This window comes from Musa acuminata, chromosome BXJ2-5 (genome assembly GCF_036884655.1).
Source record: "Musa acuminata AAA Group cultivar baxijiao chromosome BXJ2-5, Cavendish_Baxijiao_AAA, whole genome shotgun sequence".
NCBI classification, from domain to species: domain Eukaryota; kingdom Viridiplantae; phylum Streptophyta; class Magnoliopsida; order Zingiberales; family Musaceae; genus Musa; species Musa acuminata.
In genome coordinates, this window is record NC_088342.1 from 17771998 (window position 1) to 17795823 (window position 23826).

Here is a 23826-nt window from a genome sequence, read left to right on the forward strand (position 1 = left end):
GGTTGAATATGATGACAAGATTGTCTTGACAAGGCAAATTATAGGGGTCATTTTGGACTGCATTAGAAAAGGCTAACAGTATTATGGTACATAGAAAGAAGCGTGACACTGATGACATACAACCGCTATGACTCATATTGTTAGTCAAACTTACTGTAGTATTATTATATTTATTGGACTTATTGGCTTATTTTTAAAATTCGCGTGCATGTTATAGCTTTTCTAAAAAAAAAATTTCAGAATCCAATTAAGTCAAATTATTTTTAAATAAATTTTTTTTATTTATTTTTTATTTTAAATCTTTTTGTATCTTATTAATTAATGATCAAGTGGGAGAATGTTAGATTATGTGACTCTATTTAATTAGGTAAGATATATTATAGATATGATTGGATTTTGATGATGATTATTGGCCAATAGAAAAGAAGTTTATGTTAAAGTATAATTCCTTACGAGATAACCTTGATGAAAGGAACTCTCCTAATATCTTATTCTAGACCCTCTACTCTCACCTATAAATAGATAGGAAAAGAGGAGAAGGATCTAGTTCTTCTTGCAGATTGATATCTCAAATCCGACGATGGGGGCACTTGTATATCAGGTAAGGTTTATTCTTCTGAACAACAGATATGCATCGTAATATTGTTAGATCCAAATTATTTAATTTATACTAATAGATAGCCTTTCTTCTAACACTAATAATGATAAGTCAAATTTTAATTATTCAATATATTAGGGACTCAAATCAAACATGAGTCTAATTTTTTAGCTTCTCTTAAGTTTAGTATCGAGGAGCCGAGCAATTCAGTGAATGATATTACAAGAATTATATTGAAAGTATACCCGACAAAAATTCATCTGATGTTGATGTTTAAGACAATAAGAATTTTAAAAATTTGAGAACGGTAAAGAGTATTTTTTTCTTATGGAGCAAATGACGCATCTAAGAGGTTTTTTATAGTGCATCGCGGTGAGTGTTGAATAAAAGGAATTAATTTTTCAATGAGCCCTACAGACATCTTTTATAGTGCAACGGGGTTAGTGTTGGATGGAAGGAATATTTTTTTATGAGCCCTGAAGACATGCAACCATTGGACGCTGAAGTTGCAGTGTAACTATTTATGCTGACATCAGAAACTGCCAATTGCCATGCAACGATGAGCGGACCTCCGTGCTGAAGTGGTGTCGACGTCATCATAGGGTGACCATTTGATTGACATCAAGATGAGTGAACAGAAAAACTATGCTCTCTATGCACTAATCTGGTAATTAGTATATGCCAATTATTAAGAAGCTGTAGACTAATGAGGGCTGTAGACTAATCTGGTTATTTGTATACGAGGGAGTGTGCAGTAAGACATGTCAATTATTAAGAAACTGTGGAGTGATGAGGGATTTTTTATCCTCTACAGCTACCTATTGTGATAGTGCTCAGAAGACCGGATAAAGCTTCAATTGTAGAACATGCTTCTACGAGGCCAACTCGCTTATATAAAAACCCCAAGTCTCGCTCTACAACTCGGTTGGATCCAACCACGACCGGCCAAGTCCAGCTCGATTACTGGTTCGACATGAATCCGGAACTGGGCCAAACCAGAACAAAGAAAGTCTTCTTCTGATGACAATTAAAATGATTTAGGTTCAAAGTAAACTTAAGGCCATAAATGATGTGATTCATTGACATTGGTTCTAACTTTATTTAAAGCTCTGAAACAAATAAACAACTAAAGTCAGTTGAATTGATGCCATATCCTATCCAAAACACAATAAGTTAAACAACCATAAAAGAATTTTAAAAAATGGTCAGATGAATTGAAACATAAAAACCTTCACTATGTAACAATTACCTACATGATATTGTATGTATACAACTCCCTCCTATCATGTTGCAAGGGTACTGCCCTTTTGAACAACTAAAGATTTAGTTGATTCATATGATAATTTGTGCCAACATTTAAGCACCTGGCATATAGACGGCTCATCTATCAGCCAAATGGATTTGAATTAAGAAGTGTCAGACAACCCCTCACCTTGATCAAGGAGTTGAATTAGGGTTTAGAAGTTTCATCATGAAGGTTAAATAGGTACTTGAAGAGGTCCTCGGTTCAGGCCAGTTTGCATTCTCTGGCACTTTGATGCATTTATACCCCTGGCCCTTGTATAATCTGATCGCAGACAAGTTGTTCGAGTCACAATGCAATGCCATAGATCGGCATCCCCAACTCCTGGCTCGGGCCTCTGCCTTGGCAATGAGCATTTTGGCGATCCCTTTTCGCCTCTCAGCTTTGCGGACTGCAACATTTGATATATATGCTACTCCAGTTCTACAAAGACAAAAAATAAGCATGTCAGAATGACCTCCCACAAGAGATCTTATTAGTTCCTATTAAAAGCTTTTATAAGCTGATAACTGCATCAAGTTAACAAGTCATCCATTAATTTCCTTCTGATGTACAAAAAGATTGCCGCTGGAAAGCAAGCAACGAGGACTATATGAATCATTTGACACAACAAGCATCTACTCATGGTAGCATCAGCTTTACCAAGGATTACTTTTTGAGCATTATTACTGCTTAAGACTTACTAATGGGACGACAATAATGAATAAAGTAGTAGTCAATAGTCATATACTAGTTATTGAACCAGAAGCAGTAGGACTATCCAATCTATTCCTAAGACATGAATGCACTATCCATTCTATTCCTATCTTGCCTAGAATCCTAATCCTTCCTCTGATGCTACCACTTAGAAAAACTTTTGAGTTTCTACTACTTGGTTAGACATAATGTGATACAACAGATTTAGATGAAGTGGAACTAATGCACTAGTGCAGAAGGTATATGTAGATTCACCATGCTGAATTCTTGACAACCAACTGATCATGAGGACTTTGAATTTACCTTCTTTGTCGGAGTGGACCTTTTCTAGGAAGGAAATCAGCTACTGTATCAACTGTAAGAATTCCAGCTACAGATCCTCTGCCAAATTTTCCTTCAAAGCCTCCAGTTTTTAAATCCTCACATTCAACATATATGTTATCATTGACTGGACTATCAAAGACCGCAACAAGACATGCCTTCATACTACCTGGAGGAACTGAGGACCTAGAAAACAATCCCACAAACCGGTTGATCCTCAGCATAAAATTTATTGGGAATTTATGATTTGGAAAGAAACAACTGCAGTGAGTATCTGCCACTTCCCAGTAGTCCTCCAGCTGCACATCTCGAACAGTGACTTCGGGCCATAGGGATGGGAACAATTCAACAGCTTGACCAGCCCTGAAAGTTCCTGCACCAGAGACCAGATTTGAAATTATTCAAGAAATAAACATCACATATGCCCCATAATTCATATAGCAGCAGTGAAGATTTATAATACAAGGACAAAAAGGTTCATTATAACTCTATTAGGTGCATTAATATTCCCTGATGGTCCTCAGCAACTGGATGCTGACCAGCCAAAATCAATTTAATTCACTCCATAATATATCACCAGTAGATTGTTGAAAAATAAGAACACTCTGAGAGATATACTCACGTCACATATCATTCATATAATGGGCATCCTCATTTTACACTCTCCTAAGCTACTTTAGAATAAAGCTGATGTGATCTCCATCAATATACTTGTGCTAGTCTCTTTTTTACTGATCAAGGACAATCCAAATCAGTTCAAGGCCTACTCCAATTCAGCCTAAACTCAATTCTAGTCATACTCCAACTCAAACCCAAGCTCAAAGCTCAGGTTCAGCCAGCTCAAAAACTCAACCCAGCTCAATCGGAGTTGGATTTGAATTGGAAGAAAGTTCCTACTTTAGTTAGGAGTCCTCCCTTCTACAACTAAAAAACGAGGGGTGCAACAGCCCTAAAGAGAAGATCAGCAGCAGCATAAGAAAGAGGAGTTGGTAGCTAAAAGAAGAGGAGAAAAGGAGAGGCAGCAGCCTCAAGAAGTCCGAGCTATCACTCACGAAGTCCAAGCTATCACTCAAGAAGTACCATCTTGTTGCTCAGAGATTCTCTTCTTAGTTGCATGTTTAGGTATTACTTTACAAAAGCAATTTAGATTGTTGTCCCTTTTGGTATTCATCTTCCTATTACATTTCTCTCTGAGTCCTCCCAAAATGTAAATCTGTTAGAGGAAGGATTACGATCATCGAATCCTTTTCCAAATGAATAATGTCATAGCAACGATCCTCACTTGCCAATGGTTACCACCAAGCAAGGATATAAAGATTCAGGAGAAGAAGGTTAGGAGTTGGCGTTTGAACACTGATCGCTAACGAAAAAGATGACAATGGCAGAAAGTACTCCAATAGTATTGTACCTTTCTGCCCAAGTTAGAGCAGTCTCGCAAAAGATGGAGGGCATGCTAGATTGGATCCGATCCCAAGCCAACACAACTGTAAAAAACAACAATGAAGACATGGAACCGATGGAGAAGACAATGTTTCCACCTTTTCGAGTCGAGGCTTGGATTGGTATCCCCACCTACAATGGCTGCATCAATGTAATGGTGTTAAATAGCATGGCTAAATCAACCAAACACCTGCTTTACCCCATACGGGAACAAAGACAGTCATGCTCGTACGACACAAGTTGACCAGCCATGCTCTAACATGGTGGAACACCTACCTACGTGCCTACAGCAATGAACAATTTAAAAGACTTTTATCTGATGGACTACTTCGAATATTAGTGGAAAATATAGCACAACTTGCATCAAGGACGATTCCAATCAGTGGAAGAATACACCGAGTTTCAACAAGCAGTGGCACTCAAAATCTCTCTCGACATCAACACAATGATGATGAATTTTACTACTGGTTTGCATGTCCAAATCAGCACCGAATTGAGCCTCTTCAAGGTTCACAACATCTTGAGTGCTAGTGGGACAGCCATGGCAATCAAAAGGAATAACCGAACCTGCAGTGTAAGGACTATAGAGAAGGATAGAGAGTGCTCCTTGAAGGCCAAGAAAAATTGAACAGCAAGAATCTTTAAAGAAAAGTGACATCTTCTATGATCACTATAAAGTTACAAGACATATAAGGGAAAAGTGCTAGAAAGTTCACCAAGAACTCTTTCCGAAAAGTAAAAGAAGAACAACTAAAGTTGACGAGCAGCATTGACGAATAGCAATTGCAACTGTTAATGAATATAAATAACCGAACACTATCATGAACTTAGCTATAATTGCCTAATTCGTGAGGCACCCTTGTGATATTCGTCCACAAAGGATCAGCCTAAAAGCAACCTCGTATAGGTCTCAAAAGACATGCAAAATAAAAAGAAAATGAGCAGTGAACAAATCCCAACATCTTGCGGAAGGGCACAGTAAACAAGTAATTAAGAAAACACTTATAGAAAGAGAGAGCAATTGAAAACAAGGATTTTGGAAAGGAAAAAGTCGCAAGTCCACAAATGACCGCTCAACTAGGTGTTTGAGTGTAAGACACATCTACGCACATTTTGCATACAAACGTGTGAATCTAAATAGAGCCCAACACTACTCCAAAGCCCCATCTAGCCCTATACCACCCAGGGGTTCTAGGGGTCTGAGATGGCTAGTGTTTCGCACTGCATTACAAGCTTGAGAAATCAGGCTGCAATGTGAAAATGGGGCTGTTTCAAGCTAGTTTTCCCTAGTTCCACGGGCAACTGCTGTGCAACCATGCAAACTTCCTAGGCTTATAAAAACTAAGCAAAAACATAATAATCATGCAAAACACAATGCCAAACTACTATATAAGCAAACATAAGCAACAAACGGTCCATTAATGAAGATGTTATGAGCGTGTGACAATCGTCGGAGACATTGCCCCCCCTTAATCTTTACTTCTTCATGTCACAGGGTGTGTTTTGGCTCCCGACTAGCTTATGTTCGGGAAAGCTTTTGTCACTTCACCATGGACTCATTCTCTCCACTCTGTTGGGTAGATTTGTATTACGATCCGCTAGTATGGCTTCAACTCACTTTTCATAAGACACTCAAGTAGGGAGCAATCGAATTGAAACATTTTTGGAAGCATCTTGTGAGTCTAAGTGATAGGCTTTTAAGTTGCCCGCGTGGAATACATCACGGATTTTGAGCCATATCGAAAGCTGTAACTTGTAGGAAAAGTTGTCCACCCTGATAATTAGGAAAGGCTCTTCGTATTTATGCACTAGTCCCTTATGCACTTTCTATTTGAAAACTTGAAGAGATGCTAGTTGGAGCTTCACTAACACCAAGTCGCTGACTTTAAACTCTTTTGGTTGCATTTCCAAATCTACCCACTTTATCTTTCTGGCCACCTTCTATGCCAGTGCAATATCTACATTTCGATGTCATTCCTTTACAAAGTGATATACTGACGGGCTATCGTCAAAGTCTGAGGAGTTGATAGTTGTTGTTTGATAATGGTAAGAATCTTAAAGGGGCTCTAGTAAGATACAGACAATATCTACTGTACGTTGTAGGAGAATTGGGCTATGTCTAATGGCTTCTTTCACTATTTGTTTGTCCATTTCTTTGAGGTAAACATGTTTCTCAGGTTATATTTTTGACGATGCACGCTTTGTAATGTCAAGAAGTAGCAAATTGGGTGACACCATATCTCACTAATTCCTTGCTTCCTATTAATTCTCTTATTATATTCAGTCTTGGTATGATTATAGAGAAAGTCAATGATAAAGATTATCCTTTCTAAAGTTATTTTGATGTTGGGAATCTTTCCGATATCCTCCAATATTATATCAAGGCAAAGTGTTTCACATAGATTCCAATATAAGTATTATCTTTTTGCTTAAAATAATTTGCATAAGATAAAGGACAATAAAATTAATAAGACTTGGGAGTCACATTATACACTAGTCATTCAAATTGGAGATATAGAGTAATTAAAAGTTTAAAAAAATTCAAAAGATAAATCTTATCTGCTAAAACATAGTTGTTTCCATTGTCGATTATAACTTGGATGATATTTTGTCACCAATTTTTTCTACAAACTTGTCAAGCAAGTCATATATCTTTGCTCCAGATTTCATAAAAGAAGATACATCTATTGACTTCATAAACATGGTTCTTAAAGAACAGTTGACTATAAAATTAATTATACTCCTTTGTCTCCTATCGGCCCAAGCATCTGATGTAGTAGAGCAATCATGTTATGCCCATGATTCTTTGTGGCCTTTTAATAAGTCATTTGTGTAATCTAACTTTTTTTTTTAGGTAATGGAACTCATAACTCACGATAACTTAAATGTTTTAATCCCCTATAATATCTTCCAATAGATTCAATCATCTCTTTAATGTCCAAATGACAAGCATTAAGGAGAATTCTAGCCTGATAGAAGAAGCGAGCAATGTGTTGAATCGTTCTCCCTCTTATTTCCTTATCACAAGTATCACTTATATTTATTTGCCTTGATATTTCTCCTGTTTGACCTTGTTGTTTCTATGATCCTTGATACATATACAAGTCCATTGATCCCTTTTTAGCCTTCCTAGCAATTAATACTTTTCCTTTTCTATCAAATACTCTTTTCCCACTAGCATTGACACTTTCTAAATAATATTCCTCTTCATCATCTCCAATATAGTGAACATCATCCTCGAGTAAAATTCCATAAGACTCATTTCTTTGTCTTTTTTTCAATCATATAACCCAGCAAGTCTTCTTTACATCAAGTGGACACAATGCATGTTGATGCATTCTTGAAGTTCCCTACTTGATGTTGCTTTGCACGGAAAATGCCACCTCTAATCGTCTTCTCACAAAAGATACAGGTCACCACATTAGGATCTTTAAGATCCTTTAGATAATTGTATTTCCAACTTAGATCCTTTCTTGAGATTTTTGACGAATCTTCTAAATTACTTTGTACACTAGCCATTATTCCTAAAACCCTAATAACAATTCTAAATAGTAAATAGGGACTAATGGCAGATTAACAATTTTAACCTAAGCTATGGTATGAGAAAAGGAGTCACCGAATTGGATTAGAGGTGGGGAAAGAAGAGGGCAACGGTGGCAGAGTAACCTCCAAACGACAATAGCAGCGACAAAAGAAGCTACGGACGGTGGTGTCAAGGGTGGAGGAAGCTTCTAATGTGTCCATCGGCGGTGGAGGAAGCTGCAGACCTATCCCTCGATAGTAGAGGGAGCTGGACACAAAAGCAATAGTGAAGTAGGGAGCTGCACATGAAAGCAGCAACAACGGAGGGAGCTGCACGCGAAAGCAGCAATAACGGAGGGAGCTACATGCGAAAGCAGTAGTAACAAAGGGAGCTGCGCACAAAAGCAACAGCGGTAGAGGAGGAAGATTCAAACCTTTCTGTCAACGGCGGAGCCTAGGGTTTACTGAGTCAAGGATACGAGGGGGTGGGTTTTTACTATTGGACATAGTTAGTTCAATTGAACTAACTAAGCTTTTGTTGAATCGAACCAAAGGCCAAAATCTGATTCGACTTGTGGGATTCAATCAGGCACTCACCTTAGGCGTCCAACGCCTAGGCTCAGGCAAGCGCCCAAATGGTGCTTCAGTGAAGCGTGTCGCCCAGACCTTGTGCGAGGCACTCGGGCCTCGCCTTGCTTGAGTGCCTAGGCAAGCTCCCGAGCGCCTTTTAAAAACATTAGTGTGACCCCCCTTAACTATGCAATGGTGAGTAAGCAAACTTTCACCATTTGCTAAAATCACTTACTCGCTCTAATACTAAATGCCACGGACTTAATCGGAATTGTCTAAGTTGTGAGGCACTCTTGTGTTATTCATTGGTAAAGGGTCAGGTTCGAAGCAACCTCGTACAAGTCCCTAAGGACCTGCAAAAGATAAAGTTAATTAGATTTTATAAAACGAGCAATATACTATTAGGACCAGGTTGGCACTAAGAGGGGGGTGAATTAGTGCTTTCGATAAAACTAAGTCGGTTTGAAAATTCTAGTTCGATGAAAACCGATCGGAAAGATGTTAACTTGAAAACATGTACGAAAGCGTAGTAAGCATAGTGAAAGTAAGAAATCAGTTTGCAATATAAATGAAAAGTATAAAGTAAATGCAAACCATATTTTATAGTGGTCCGGTCGTCGTGATCTACATCCATTCCCGATTCCTCTTTACTCGAGGCTACCGGCTTCCACTACCGATCATCTTTTAACGGGCGAAGATCAACTACCCTTATAACTCTTTTTCCTTTTGATAGGCTCAGGAGAGAACCTTTACAGCCTCTCTTTCTTAGACCTCACTTCTCCTTTTAGATCCTTTCAAGAGATATTACAACCTTTCTTTCTCAATAACATTTTCCCCCTTTCTACTCAATTTCGTATTTTCCAAGCAAGAAAGAGTAGGGTATTTATAGACCATAAATTGATTCAAGTTTGGAGCCAAAAAGTGTCTCATCCCCGGTTTTCGAGGTACTGACGGTACCACCGCCAGTTCTGGGCGGTACTACCGCCTGACACTCTAACACTAGGTGGTACCACCGCCTAGTCTGGTGGTACCTATTGAATCTCGAATTTTGATGATGAAATCAATTGATAATGTTATGATCTAATCTACGTTTCGAGTGATGCAGGACTAGTTTCGAAAAGGAGAGGCAAATTGATTAAAGCAAGAGGAATCGGTTGTTGGGCCGGAGTTGAACATGTTAGAAGATTGGACGTCGGGCCGGAGGATTGATCGACGTGTCAGCAGAAGGCTTCGTGCCGTGAATTCGAGCATCAGGCCGAAGGATCGGATATTATGCTAAAGAGATCGGAAGTTGCAAGTGTCAACATGCCGATTGAACAATATGCCGAAGGAGAGGACGATGCGCCGAAGGATCGGACGAAGCGTCGGAAGAACCAATGACATGTCGGACAACAGATGATTCGTGCTTTGTAATAATTTGTTTAGATCGAGTTAGTTTAGGTCGTAATTGGGTTGGTTTAGAATGCAATTAAGCCAACTCAATTAAGGGCCAACTACTAATCATATATGCCCTGCAAGCTAATCATGTGAGTGATGATACGTGTGACTTGACAAGCAGTCTTTTTACTTATTATATTTTGACATTTTATCACTTTATATTGATTATTGCATATATATATATATATATATATATATATATATATATATATATATATATATATATTGTGATGTCCTTAGGTCTGTGTAATCGGAATCGGATCGTGATGAGATCATGATAATGAGACCGATCAGTCTTTAAACACAGATCCTAAATAATCCCGATCATAGGTTACTCGAGAGGGACATCGAGATAACCAAACAGACTGGTGTGCTGTATACCCGTCCATATGATGGATGCAGCTAGTCTCACAGCTGCTCGTGTGGAGACACTAGGGATACAATACAGGTGCTTATTGGAGAATGAGTTCACTGATTGATCCGCTTACGAAAATTAGGATGGTTGATGATGCCTTATTGTCAAACAGCGATTCTGTGGTCCTAGTTGTGTATCTGGTCCTTAGACTTGAGACACTAAGGATGTCCTGTATGAGTGCTCCACTCTTTGATACCAGACTTATAGGTTTGGATGTCCCAGATCTAGCACAGCTGGTCTTCGGGAGTGGTAGTCAACCTTACGAGGGCTATTGAGTGTCAATAGAGGATCATCCACTCTCGGTGTCATGAGAGGAATGTCTTATGTGTTCTTGCTCAGACAAATCCCTGGCCAAGGTCATTCGGATTGAGAGAGAAAGAGTTCTCCGAGAGAATCCGATTAGAGCGAGACTCGAGTAAAAACCGTATGGGTCTGACAGCACCATGCTCGGTATACGGTCTCTGGGATATTAAATGGATAAGGGACTATAGGTACATGGTAACTGAGGACAGACAGGTCCAATGGATTGGATTCCCATCTGGAGACTACGGCGTAGTGGCCTAGTATGTCCGCAATCGATGAGTCGAGTGAATTATTATCGAGATAATAATTTATTGAGTCAGAAGGAGTTCTGACAGGTAAGACTCACGGCCAGCTTGATATTTGGCCTAGAGGGTCACACACATATGATAGGTGTTACGATGAGTAGAGGATCATATATGAGATATCCGTCGGAGCCCCTATCTTATTGGATATCCAATAAGCCCCTGAATTATTGGATCCCATGGACGAGATCCAATAAGAGGTCATGAGAGATTATTGGATAGAGATCCACTAATCTAAGAGGCTTCGGTAGTTGGATGGAGATCCAATACCCAATAGGGGAGGATCCATTAGGGTTAAGTTGATAGGGGACCTCTATAAATAGGAGGGATTCAGTGGTTCATAGGCTAGAGCCTTTGCTTGCCTCTTCTATTCTCCTCCCCCTCTCCACCTCAAAGCAAGCCTGGAGTTTGGAGGAGCGTCGTTGCAGCCCTACTGTGTGGATCACCGCCAGAGAGGAGGGCGCTTGACCTCCTTCACCATCTCCTAGAGATCCGTAGGGATTCAGGGATATACGATCTCCCTAGGTAATACAATCTGTTTTATACGCAGTTTTAAGTTTCACGGATTTTTACGCACTAATCTTCGCATGACAACGAACATATCTTTGGGAATTGGGGATTTTGTTTTATGTTCTTCCGTTGCGCATGTGATGTCGCCCCCAAGATTTCCCAATAGTGGTATCAGAGCCAGGATTTTCGTGCGATAGATTGGCTTTGAACTACACGTTATGTTTCGGAGAAGCTTTTGGCGTCAAAATCGTTGACGCAAAAGCAAGAAAGGGCAGCAACTGCCGTCACAGATGGCAACGCTGCCGCAAGGCCGGCTACATGCAGGCAGGCCCCCTACAGTGGCGCCCGTATACAGGGCCGTAGGCACGGCGGCCAACGGGCAAAGGTGCCGCGCGGCAGTAGTGCCTGCAGGCGCTACGCCCTCGAGCACAGCCGCCTGCGGGTGCTGCGTGGGGCAGCGCCACCCGTAGGGGCACCTACAATTAGGGGCGCCGCTCACGGCAGTAGTGCCAACCGCAGGGGTGGCGCCCCCGCGCCCCCCTCCGCACAGGGCTACCGCCGACAGGGTGGCGACGGCCGCAGCCAGCAGGGCATAGGGAGTTTTAGGGTTTTGGGCAAAAAGACAGTTTTGCCCCTGTGAATTTGAGAAAATCTAGTTCTGTCCTTTTGTCCGAATTACGAAAATACCCCTAATAAGTCTGTCGGCGGTGGTCGCAGCCAGTAGGGCATAGGGAGTTTTAGGGTTTTGGGCAAAAAGATAGTTTTGCCCCTGTGAATTTGAGAAATTCCTGTTCTGTCCTTTTGTCCGAATTACAAAAATACCCCTAATAAGTCAAAAAATTCCTACATGTCCTTGAATTCAAAAAATATTAATTAATTAAAAGATTTAATTGATTATTTTTTTATTATTATCTAGTAATCCTACATTATGATGATTTATACATGTGATTTATGATATATGGACGGATGATCATAGACCGTATGATGTGTGTACTTATGATTATTATTATTATTGGGGCCTGCGAGCCTCCATTTTTATTTCTTGTTTATTGTCGGGCCTGCGTGCCTATAATTAAGTTGTAATCACAGGATGAGGCGCAGCGGGAGTGTGGAAGCGATAGCGGAACCCACGAGACAGACGATCACAATGCATAGAGATGCGTTGAGATGCCGATGGAACCGATGAGGACGAGATGGACAATCACAAGACATAGAGATGCACCGTTGCACATAAAGATCTTGATGTGAGTGATTAGGCCCATTGGCTCGGGCCTGATCACATTAGGCTGTGGTCCATGATCATCTGGTCTGATTGCTTATACACCTACTAGATATGTATATATATTTACATGCGATGTAGATATATATTAAATATGTATATATATGACATGTCATATTAGGAGACCAAATCATAGAAACCCCTCTCTCGATAATATTAAGTCGGTAAACGTGAGGCAATTAGATTGACCCACGTGGTCTTTTATCGTTATAGGTAGGGACCGATTCCAGATGTAGGTTGAGTTGGTTGAGTCTCTCGAGGCTCACCTATATCGCGATTCGCTATCTTGCCTATTGTTAGGAATGAGTCGGCACTAAGAGAGGGGGGGGTGAATTAGTGCAGCGGATAAAAACAACGGTTTTGAAAAACTCTGAAAAACTTCGTACGATGAAAAACCGTATCGGAAATGTACTTGACTTGAAAGTGTATGGAAGCGTAATAAATAAGTAGAGCAGTTTGCAATATGTAAATGGCAACAATAGAAATGAAAACCAAAGAAGAACACGCCAATTTTATAGTGGTTCGGTCGTCCGACCTACATCCACTCCCGATACCTCCTCCAATGAGGTCACCAGCTTCCACTATTGATCTTTCTTGAAGGGCAAAGATCAATCACCCCTTTACAGAACTTTCACAATGGCTCACTCTCCTTTTATAAACTTTCACCCTTAGAAACTATGGAGGTGAACTCTCAACTTTTGCAAGCTATTTCACTATAATTTCGGATCAGTTCCTATCACTTCTCTTCTTTTACCAGCTGAGAAGTAAGGGGTATTTATAGCCCTCAATTGGCTTCAAAATTAGAGCCAAAAAAGGTCTCATCCCGGGTTTCTCGAGTCCTGGCGATACCACCGCCTACAGCACTGACATTGGGCGATACCACCGCCCAGTCTGGCGGTACCACCGCCTGACAGTCTCTCGGAGACTGTGTCTGGGCAGTACCACGGCCTGACGTAGTCTCGGAGACTATGCCACGATGATGCCACTTGTTGGGTCACTGTTTGGGCCTTTCACTTGGCCCAACACAGTCCATACGTGGGCCCAACTGGTCCCTAATTGGGTTGGCCCAATTCCAATCTCAATTATGTGATAACTACAAAATCTAAGGCATACACTAAGCAAATCTGATCTGGTTAGTCTAGGTTTCTTCCGGCGAACTTCCGATGATCTCTCAGTAATGTTCCAGCGGAGTCCCGGTAAACTCCTGGACTTCACGACGATCTTCATGGCGAGTTCCGACGAGCTTCTTCGGCAAGCTCCTAGACTTCTCGGTTAATTCCGACAAAACTTCCGACGAACGTCCGGACTTCCGATGAACTATCGAACTCCTAACGAAATCTCGTTCTTGACTCCGGGACTTTATTTTACTTTATGCCTTGATCGCTATAGTAGTTAATCCTGCACAAATAAAATCTACTTCGATCTAGACAATTATTACAAAGCTTGAATCATGTTGTCCGGCATGTCATTGGTTCATCGACGTTTCGTCCGATTCTTCGATGCATCGTCCTCTCTTGCGGCCTATTGCCCAATCGGCTAGTTGACCTCCGTAACTCCGATTTTCTTGGTGCAATTTTCGCTCTTTTTGGCCCGATGCTCGAACTCATGGCCCGAAGCCTTCTGCCGATACATCAACCGATCCTTCGGCTCGACGTCTAATCTTCTGACATGTTCCACTTCGGCCCAACATGATTCTTCCTGCTTTAATTGTCCCTCTCAGATCGAAGCTTCCTACGTCACTCAAAACGCAGATTAAATCATAAACACTCTCAATTGGTTTCATCATCAAAATCCGAGATTCAACAATCTCCCCCTTTTTGATGATGACAACCAATTGATAATGGAGTTAACCTTAACTCCCCCTATCAATGTGCCATATTGATAGAACTCTTAAATTCAAAAATCGAAGCAACATGTTATCATAAACTTATGCATAACATTATCATACTTCTCCCCATTTGTCATCAACAAAATGGAGAAGTGCAACTATAAGTGTTTGAGATATGCATTATAGACATAATCTCAAGTTTTATCATCATGCAAGCTAGCAATAATTTTGAGTTTTGCAAGTTTATAAATTTTACTATATGTGCAAGTTAGCATGCTTTGCTTCTTGAGAGGCAAGATAGCACTTTTGCTTCTCTTGAGATTTCAAGATAGCAATTCTTGGTGATGTTCAAGATAACAAGTTCTACATCATGCAAGCTAGTGAATTTTATAACTTTTTAGAACATGCAAACTAGCAATTTTGAGATGTTCAATAAAGCAACTTTTGCTTTTTGAAATATGTAAGTTAGTAATCTTTGTTTCTCTTTTGATATGAACAAGCTAGCATATTTTTGTATTTTCTTGACTTGTGCAAACTAGTAACTTTTCTCCCCCTTTGTCATTATCAAAAAGAAGGAAAGAATATGATTTTGTAATTCTTTTCCCTTTACAATAATTTTCAAATCATGGTAATGGTAAAGTATCAATCTTATTTTAAGATATTTATGCAACATTATAGTTTCAAATTAAAACATACACAATTTCAAAATCTTACATTTCATCCTTACTTAATGCATGATACCAAAAGTAAATTATCACTATGGGCATATCATACATGATACTCAAGCATTCATGATACATCATTTTAGCAACAAATCATAGTGTTGCATGCATCATTCCAAATCATAAATAATTCAAATCATGATGGTATCAAAATGTCAAATTACATTGCATCCTACCATGCATGATCATAATTTCTCATTTATATGCATCAACATAATATCATGAGTATTTCATGCATATAAAATCTCTTAATTCATTATGAATCATAAAAATTATAATTCTGAAAATTCATGATTCATTTAAATAGTAGATAGCAAAAAGAAACATCGAGGATAAGTCTCCTTTTTTGGTGAATAGCAAAAAGAAACAAAGAGAAAATAATCTTAATTAATAGAAAGATTTCAAGTATCAAATATCGAAAAATCAAGATCATGAATTGAATTGTTTTTCTCTTTACTAAATGACAAAGAGAAACATAAGAGATCAAATAAGAGATCTTGATTCATAAAAGATTTCATGTTATAAATCTCGAAAAATCAAGATAAAGCTCATTCAAATTCAAATCGTCAACTCATCAAAATTGTTTTCAATAGATTAAAAAAGAAACATAAATAGATTCATTAATCTCTGCTTTTTTGAAAAAATCGATAAAGTAGAGAAATTTTTTTCTAAGGAGAAAGCTTTCCTCTTTTTAGTTGTTTCAATTCATGTGATTTATTTTATAAAAGCAAGTCTTTTTCATTTATGCCAAATAAAAACATGCATCAACGTTTAAAACCGAAAAAGAACTTTCATTACGGTAAAGAATGATAATCCATAAATCACAAAAATCATCATGCATAATTTCGAAAGATAAACTCATTAAGCATGATATCAAATTATGCATCATTACTTTTGGCATGATATCAAAACATGATTTCTTTGAACATAAAGTATTTTCAATAAAAATCGAAAATCATCGAGATACATATTATTTCTTCTCAAAAACATACATTGGATTATCATTAGATTTAAATCTAACATTTTGTTGTATTTTTATAAAAATGCAATTGTCATTTTTATTTTTAAAATTAGCTAAAAAAAGAAAAGCATGATCCCCTTTTATTTATTTATTTTTTACATTTTATATACTAATTTAAAAACAACATATGAAATGCATCAAGTAATTTCAAAATAAATTAAGGGGGTTTCGGGTGAGTCATTTACCTCAACGTTGAGAGTCGTTAAGGCGAAGTTCGTCGTTTCGTCTTCATCGGTTTGCTCCTCGTCATCGGATGAGCTCGATTCATCCTAAAGTGCTTCATTCTTCTTGCGTTCATAGCAAGTAGTTGTATTCTTTTTAAGTTTACTTTTATTTTTTGATTCTTGTTTTAAAAACTTTTTAATTTTTATTGTGAGAAGTTCAAGTTCACCGTCACTTGAGCTTTCACTCGAGTGGTCTTCTTTTGTTCTAAGTGCAAAATCCTTCATGTTCTTTGGAAAGTTATTCTTAAGTTCCTCATGTGCCACATTGGTCATTTCGGAGGTCATCAAAGACCCGATAAGTTCTTCAATTGAAAAAGTATTCAAATCCTTGGCCTCTTGAATGGCCGTTACTTTAGAATCCCAAGTTTTAGAAAGAGATCGTAAAACTTTATCGATAAGTTCAAGTTTCGAAAAACATTTGCCAAGAGCTTTTAAGTCATTGACGACATCCGTAAAACGGGTGTACATGTCAATAATGGTTTCGCATTACTTCATTCGAAATAGTTCAAAATTATGTATCAAAAGATTTATCTTAGAATCTTTTACTCTACTAGTGTCTTCGTGTGTGATTTCAAGAGTGTACCAAATATCGAAAGTCGTTTCGCACATACAAATTCGATTGAATTTATTTTTGTCTAAGGCGGAAAATAGAGCATTCATAGCTCTAGCATTTAAAGAAAAAGTTTTCTTCTTCAAATCATTCAATTCTTTTATTGGAGTAGAAGACTTTTTAAAATCATTTTCGTTAATATTCCATAAATTCAAATCCATAGAAAGCAAGAAAACTCTCATTCGAGTTTTCCAATAAATGTAGTCCATCTCATTGAACATAGGAGGATGAACGATTGAAAAACCCTCTTGAAATCCGAAAAGAACCATTTCTCTTAGGTGTTAAACCAAATGAGAAATAACGTGGCTTTGATACCAACTGTTAGGAACGAGTCGGCACTAGGGGGGGGTGAATTAGCGCAGTGGATAAAAACAACAGTTTTGAAAAACTCAGAAAAACTTCGAACGATGAAAAACCGTATCGAAAATGTACTTGACTTGAAAGCGTATGGAAGCGTAATGAATAAGTAAGTAGAGCAGTTTGCAGTATGTAAATGGCAATAATAGAAATGGAAACCAGAGAAGAACATGTCAATTTTATAGTGGTTTGGTCGTCCGACCTACATCCACTCTCAATACCTCCTCCATTGAGGTCACCGGCTTCCACTATTGATCTTTCTTGAAAGGCAAAGATCAATCACCCCTTTACAGAACTTTCACAAGTGGCTCACTCTCCTTTTACAAACTTTCACACTTAGAAACTATGGAGGTGAACTCTCAACTTTTACAAGCTATTTCACTATAGTTTCGGTACCACCACCTGACAATCTCTCGGAGACTATGTCTGGGCGGTACCACCACCTAACAGTCTCTCGGAGACTATGTCTGGGCGATACCACCGCCTGGCACAGTCTCGGAGACTATGCCACAAAGGTGCCACCTGTTGGGTCACTGTTTGGGCTTTTCACTGGGCCCAACACAATCCATACATGGGCCCAACTGGTCCCTAATTGGGTTGGCCCAATTCCAATCTCAATTATGTGCTAACTACAAAATCTAAGGTATACACTAAGCAAATCCGATCTGGTTAGTCTAGGTTTCTTCCGGCGAACTTCCGATGATCTCTCAGTAATGTTCCAGCGGACTCCCGGCAAGCTCCTGGACTTCTCGGTCAATTCCGACAAAACTTCCAACGAACGTCCGGACTTCCGATGAACTCTCGAACTCCCAACGAAATCTCGTTCTTGACTCTAGGACATTATTTTGCTTTATGCCTTGATCGCTATCGTAGTTAATCCTGCACAAATAAAATCTACTTTGATCTAGACAATTATTACAAAGCTTGAATCATGTTGTCCGGCATGTCATTGTTTCATCGACGCTTCGTCCAATTCTTCGGCGCATCATTCTCTCTTGCAGCCTATTGCCCAATCGGCTAATTGATCTCCACAACTCCGATTTCCTTAGCGTAATTTCAACTCTTTTTGGCTCGTTGCCCGAACTCATGGCCCGAAGCCTTCTACCGATACGTCGACTGATCCTCCAGCTCGACGTCCAATCTTCTGACATGTTCCACTCCGGCCCAACATAATTCTTCCTGCTTTAATTGTCTCTCCCTTATCGAAACTTCCTGCGTCGCTCAAAACGCAGATTAAATCATAAACACTCTCAATTGGTTTCATCACCAAAATCCAAGATTCAACACCTACGACATAGAGATGTCACCAGTGACCTGAGGACATGATATGCTTGGTCGAGTCCGTCGAGGGTATATCATCGAATCAGACTCATCTTGTAACGATGGTGTTGACTTAACCGAACATCATAGTTGGTCGAATCCCTCGAGACCATGGTGATTCGAAGGTCGAATAGGACGGGAATCACAAGGAGTTATGATCGGCAAGAGTTACCTACCTTTTGGGCTTAGTATGATTGGTCGAGTCTCTCGAGGTTACACTAAGACGCTGATTGGATCTTGATCCCCACTAGAAGTCTGTCGGAGACTTGCGTTTCACATGCTGAGAGTGTCGCGTGACTCGCCAATAAAATAGTGGGAGCATATTAAGATAGAAGTTCATATCTTGATTGTTTAATTTTGCAAAATCTGTATGTTATTTATTTCTGCTGCATCTTTATTTTCAGAAAATGTCGCTTTCAAATCCCTTACGTGGCATACTTTATGTCAACCGCCTCACTGGTCCAAATTATACGGATTGGCTCCGTAACTTAAGAATTGTTCTCATGGCAGAGAAAATTGCGTACGTCCTTCATACAGTGATGCCTACGCCCGAGGAAGGGGCAAGCGAGGATGAGATCACTCGCTACATGAAGTACATTGATGACTCCACTCTTGTTCGGTGTTAATGTTAGGCTCTATGACTCTTGAGTAATAGAGACAACATGAAAAGATAGATGCCAGATCCATTCTCCTACATGTCTATAAACTGTTTGAGGAACAGGGAAGGACTCAGCGATATGAGATATCCAAGAGCCTCTTCCGCGCTAGGATGACTGAGGGGACACCGGTTCAGAACCATATCCTAAAGATGACTGAGTGGATAGAGAAACTCACAGGTCTAGGAATGGTCCTAGAGGATAACTTGTGCGTGGACATTGTGTTTCAGTCCCTACCATATTCATTTTCACTGTTCATAATGAATTTTAATATGAACAAGCTTGAGGTGACTCTCCCAGAGCTCCTCAATATGTTGAGAGAGGCAGAAAGCACTATCATAAAGGAGAAGCCAGTTCTCTACACTAGTGAGACCAGAAAGAAAAGGAAAGCAGAAAAGTCCCTTAAGAAGGGCAACGGCAAGGGCAGACCAGGTAAAGCAAAAGTTGCTAAGAAAGACCCGGCAAATGACAAAGGTCAGTGCTTCCACTGTGGCAAAGATGGGCACTGGAAGAGGAACTACAAAGAGTACCTTGCAAAGAGGGCGAAATAGAAGCTTAGAGAAGCTTCAGGTACATTCATGATCAGTCTCCATTTGTCAGACTCTTATAATAACACATGGGTATTGAATACGAGTAGTGCTTATCATATTTATAATTCGTTGTAGGTTCTAGCAAGGCCTAGGAGATTGGCGAAAGGCGAGATGGACCTGAAGATGGGTAATAAAGCAAAAGTTGCTGTAGTAGCTGTTGGCGAGGTCGCTCTACATCTGCCTGGTAGAGCTATTATTGCATTAGATGCATGTTATTTTGTTCCTTCTATTATCAAAAACATTATCTCCATTTCATGTTTCACAATTAGTGGATATAAATTAGTTTTTGAGAATAATAATTGTTCAATATTATTATATGATGAGATCATCACGAAAAGAACATTGTATAATAGTTTATTTATGCTATACACTACTCCACATATCATGAATGTAAGTGTGTCTAAGAGGAAATGAGATGAGGTGAACAGTGCATACCTGTGGCATTGTAGGCTAGGTCACATACATGAGGGAAGGATTTAAAAGTTGCTAAAGGATGGATATCTAGATCCATTCGACTATGAGTCATATATAACTTGTGAGCCTTGCCTTCGTGGAAAACTGACCAACTTTTCATTTAGTGGAACTGGAGAGAGAGTCACTTAGCTACTGGAACTTATACATAGTGATGTATGTGCACTCATGTCAACTCATGCCATTGATGGTTACTCCTACTTCATAACCTTTACCAAGGTTCGCTATACCGTACCGTACCAGCGTTTCGAACCGGGCTCGATACGGTACGGTACTGGTGTACTGGGCGGTACATCAGGGCATACCGAGCAATACGCCCTGGTGTACCGAATATTTTTTTATTTTTTCATACTGTAGCAGTGCTACAGTATAGTACTGTAGCACTGTAGCGGTACCGGGCGGTCTGCGTATAGGTAACCTGTCAGACCAGTACGTACCGCCCGATATGGGCGGTACGCTTCGGTACGGCAGACCTTGACCTTTACTGATGATTTCTCAAGGTATGGATATGTGTACTTAATGAAGTACAAGTCCGAGGCTTTTGAGAAATTCAGAGAGTATAAGAATAAAGTGGAGAACCAGACTAGAAAGTGTATCAAGACTCTTCGATCAGATCGAGGTGAGTACTTAAGTACAGAGTTTACCCAGTTCCTCAAGGACTATGGGATTTTATCCAATGGACACCTCCTTATACACCTCAGCTCAATGGTATATTTGAAAGGAGGAATCATACGCTATTAGACATGATATGGTCCATGATAGGTTTCGTTGACCTACCCATCTCATTCTAGGGATATGCCCTAGAGACTGCAGCTTACCTTCTGAACAGAGTTCCAACTAAGTCGATAGTGTCTATACCATATGAGATATGAAAAGGGAAGGAGCCCAATCTTAAGGTTGTTAAGATTTGGGACTGCCATGCCCACGTTAAAAGACACAACCCCAATAAGTTGGAATCAAGGACGGAGCGATGCAAGTTCGTAGGATACCCCAAGGAAACTTGTGCGTATTATTTCTATTATCTCGAAGACCAAAAGGTCTTTGTAGCCAAGAGAGCGATGTTCCTTGAGAAGGAACACATTCTTGGCGGAGACAGTGGGAGCATGATAGAGTTGAGCGAGGTTGGAGAACTGAGCGAGGAGCACCACTCTACAGCCCGAGTCTGTTCAGGTACCTAAAACACAAGTTCCAATTTTACGTAGGTCCGGCAGAGTATCTCATCCTCCTGAGAGATATGTGGAACATATTAGAGGAGAGAATGTTGAGGATATTGATCCTCAGACCTACGAGAAGGCTATTATGAGTATAGACTCCGAGAAGTGGCAAGAAGCCATGAATTCTGAGATGGATTTCATATACTCCAACAAGGTTTGGAACTTAGTTGATGCGCCCGAGGGTATTGTACCCATCGGTTGCAAGTGGATCTTTAAGAAAAAGATTGGAGTAGATGGAAAGGTAGAGACATATAAAGCAAGGCTAGTGGCGAAGGGGTATCGTCAAAGGCAAGGTGTTGACTATGACGAAACCTTCTCACCCGTAGCAATGCTAAAATCCATCTAAATTTTATTGGCTATTGCAGTACACTTTGATTATGAGATCTGGCAGATTGATGTGAAAATCATATTCCTCAATGGAAACGTCGAGAAGGAGGTGTATATGATACAACCCGAGGGATTCATGTCCAAGGACTGCCTAAATAAAGTGTGCAGGTTGCTTAGATCCATTTATGGACTAAAGCAAGCTTCCCAAAGTTAGAACATAATATTTGATGAGGCAATCAGATCTTATGACTTCGTTAAGAACGAATATGAGCCTTGTGTGTACAGGTAGGTAAGTGAGAGCACTATCACCTTCTTTGTGTTATATGTGGATGATAACATCCTAATCATTGGGAATGATGTAGGAATGCTATCCACAGTAAATGCTTGGTTATCTAGACACTTCTCCACGAAGGACTTAGGGGAAGCATCCTATATCTTAGGGATTTAGATCTATAGAGATAGATCCAAGAGGATGCTTGGCTTGTCCCAGTCTAGGTACATAAACACCATTGTCAAAAGGTTTGGCATGGAAAATTCCAAGAGAGATCTCATACCGATGAGACATGGGATATCGCTTTCTAGGAGTATATCCTCAAAGACTCCTAAAAAAAGGGCAAAGATGGATAGGATACCATATGCATCAACAATAGGGTCTATCATGTATGTCATGCTATGTACCAGGCCTAATATAGCGCATGCTCTGAGTGTCACGAGTAGGTATCAAGCGGATCCAGGCTTAGAGCACTGTAAAACAATAAAGTGTATCCTTAAGTACTTGAGAATGACTAAGGATCTTTTACTAGTATATGGAGGTAGTAGCCTCAGGGATAAAGGCTACACGAACTCGAGTTTTCAATCTGATGTCGATGATAGCAAGTCGAATTCGGGGTATATGTACACTCTGAATAGAGTAGTGTACTGAAAGAGTTCCAAGCTAAATACGACTACTGACTCGACCATAGAGGCGGAGTATATTGCTGTAGTAGAGGCAACAAATGAGGGAGTCTGAATGAAGAAGTTCATCATAAATCTGAGAGTCGTGTTGGGTAGCAAGGAGACGATTTCCTTATATTGCGACAACAACGGGGCGATTACTCAAGTGAAGAAACCCAAGTCTCATCAGAAGTGTTCTGAGGAACTTCCTTCTAATCAGAGAGATCATGACCCAAGGAGATGTAGGAATAGAAAGAGTTTTATCCGAAGATTACATTGCAGATCCACTGACAAAGTCGTTATCTCATATTGTCTTTAAGCGCCACAGGGGTCTAATGAGGATCAGACACATGGGTGATTGGCTTTAGGTCAATTGGGAGATTGTTAGTCATATGTGCCCTACAAACTAATCACGTGAGTGATGACATGTGTGACTTGACACGCAATCTTTTTGCTTATTATATTTTGACATTTTATCACTTTATATTGACTATTGTATATATATATATATATATATATATATATATATATATATATATATATATATATTGTGATGTCATTTGATCTGTGTAATCGGAATCGAATCGTGATGAGATCATGATAATAAGACCGATCCGCCTTTAAACACAGATCATAAATAATCCTGGTCATAGGTTACTCGAGAGGGACATCGAGATAATCGGACAGACTGGTGTGTTGTATACTCGTCCATATGATGGATGCAGCTGGTCTCATAGCTGCTCGTGTGGGGACACTAGAGATACAGTACAAGTGCTCACTGGAGAATGAGTTCATTGATTGATCCGTTTACGGAATGCTAGATGGTTGATGATGCCTTATTGTCAGACAGCGATTCC

The 23826-nt window shown here is 39.7% G+C and overlaps 1 protein-coding gene across 2 annotated transcripts in view; it reads right to left on the bottom strand.

Annotated features, from left to right (window-relative positions):
• Positions 1 to 1812: 1812 nt before the first annotated feature.
• LOC135581792 (GCN5-related N-acetyltransferase 4, chloroplastic-like) overlaps positions 1813 to 23826 on the bottom strand; it is a 30512-nt gene continuing 8498 nt past the window's right edge. Inside the window, exons 2-4 of one of the 2 annotated variants that reach the window (XM_065108988.1) lie at positions 3088 to 3291; positions 2901 to 2991; positions 1813 to 2324 (exon numbers count right to left, since the gene is read on the bottom strand). In XM_065108988.1, coding sequence (XP_064965060.1) covers positions 2036 to 2324; positions 2901 to 2991; positions 3088 to 3291 — 584 coding nt within the window. In that variant the 3' untranslated portion in view covers positions 1813 to 2035. Of the gene's footprint in view, positions 2325 to 2900; positions 3292 to 23826 lie in introns of both variants that reach the window. The other variant, XM_065108987.1, reaches the window with a different exon arrangement.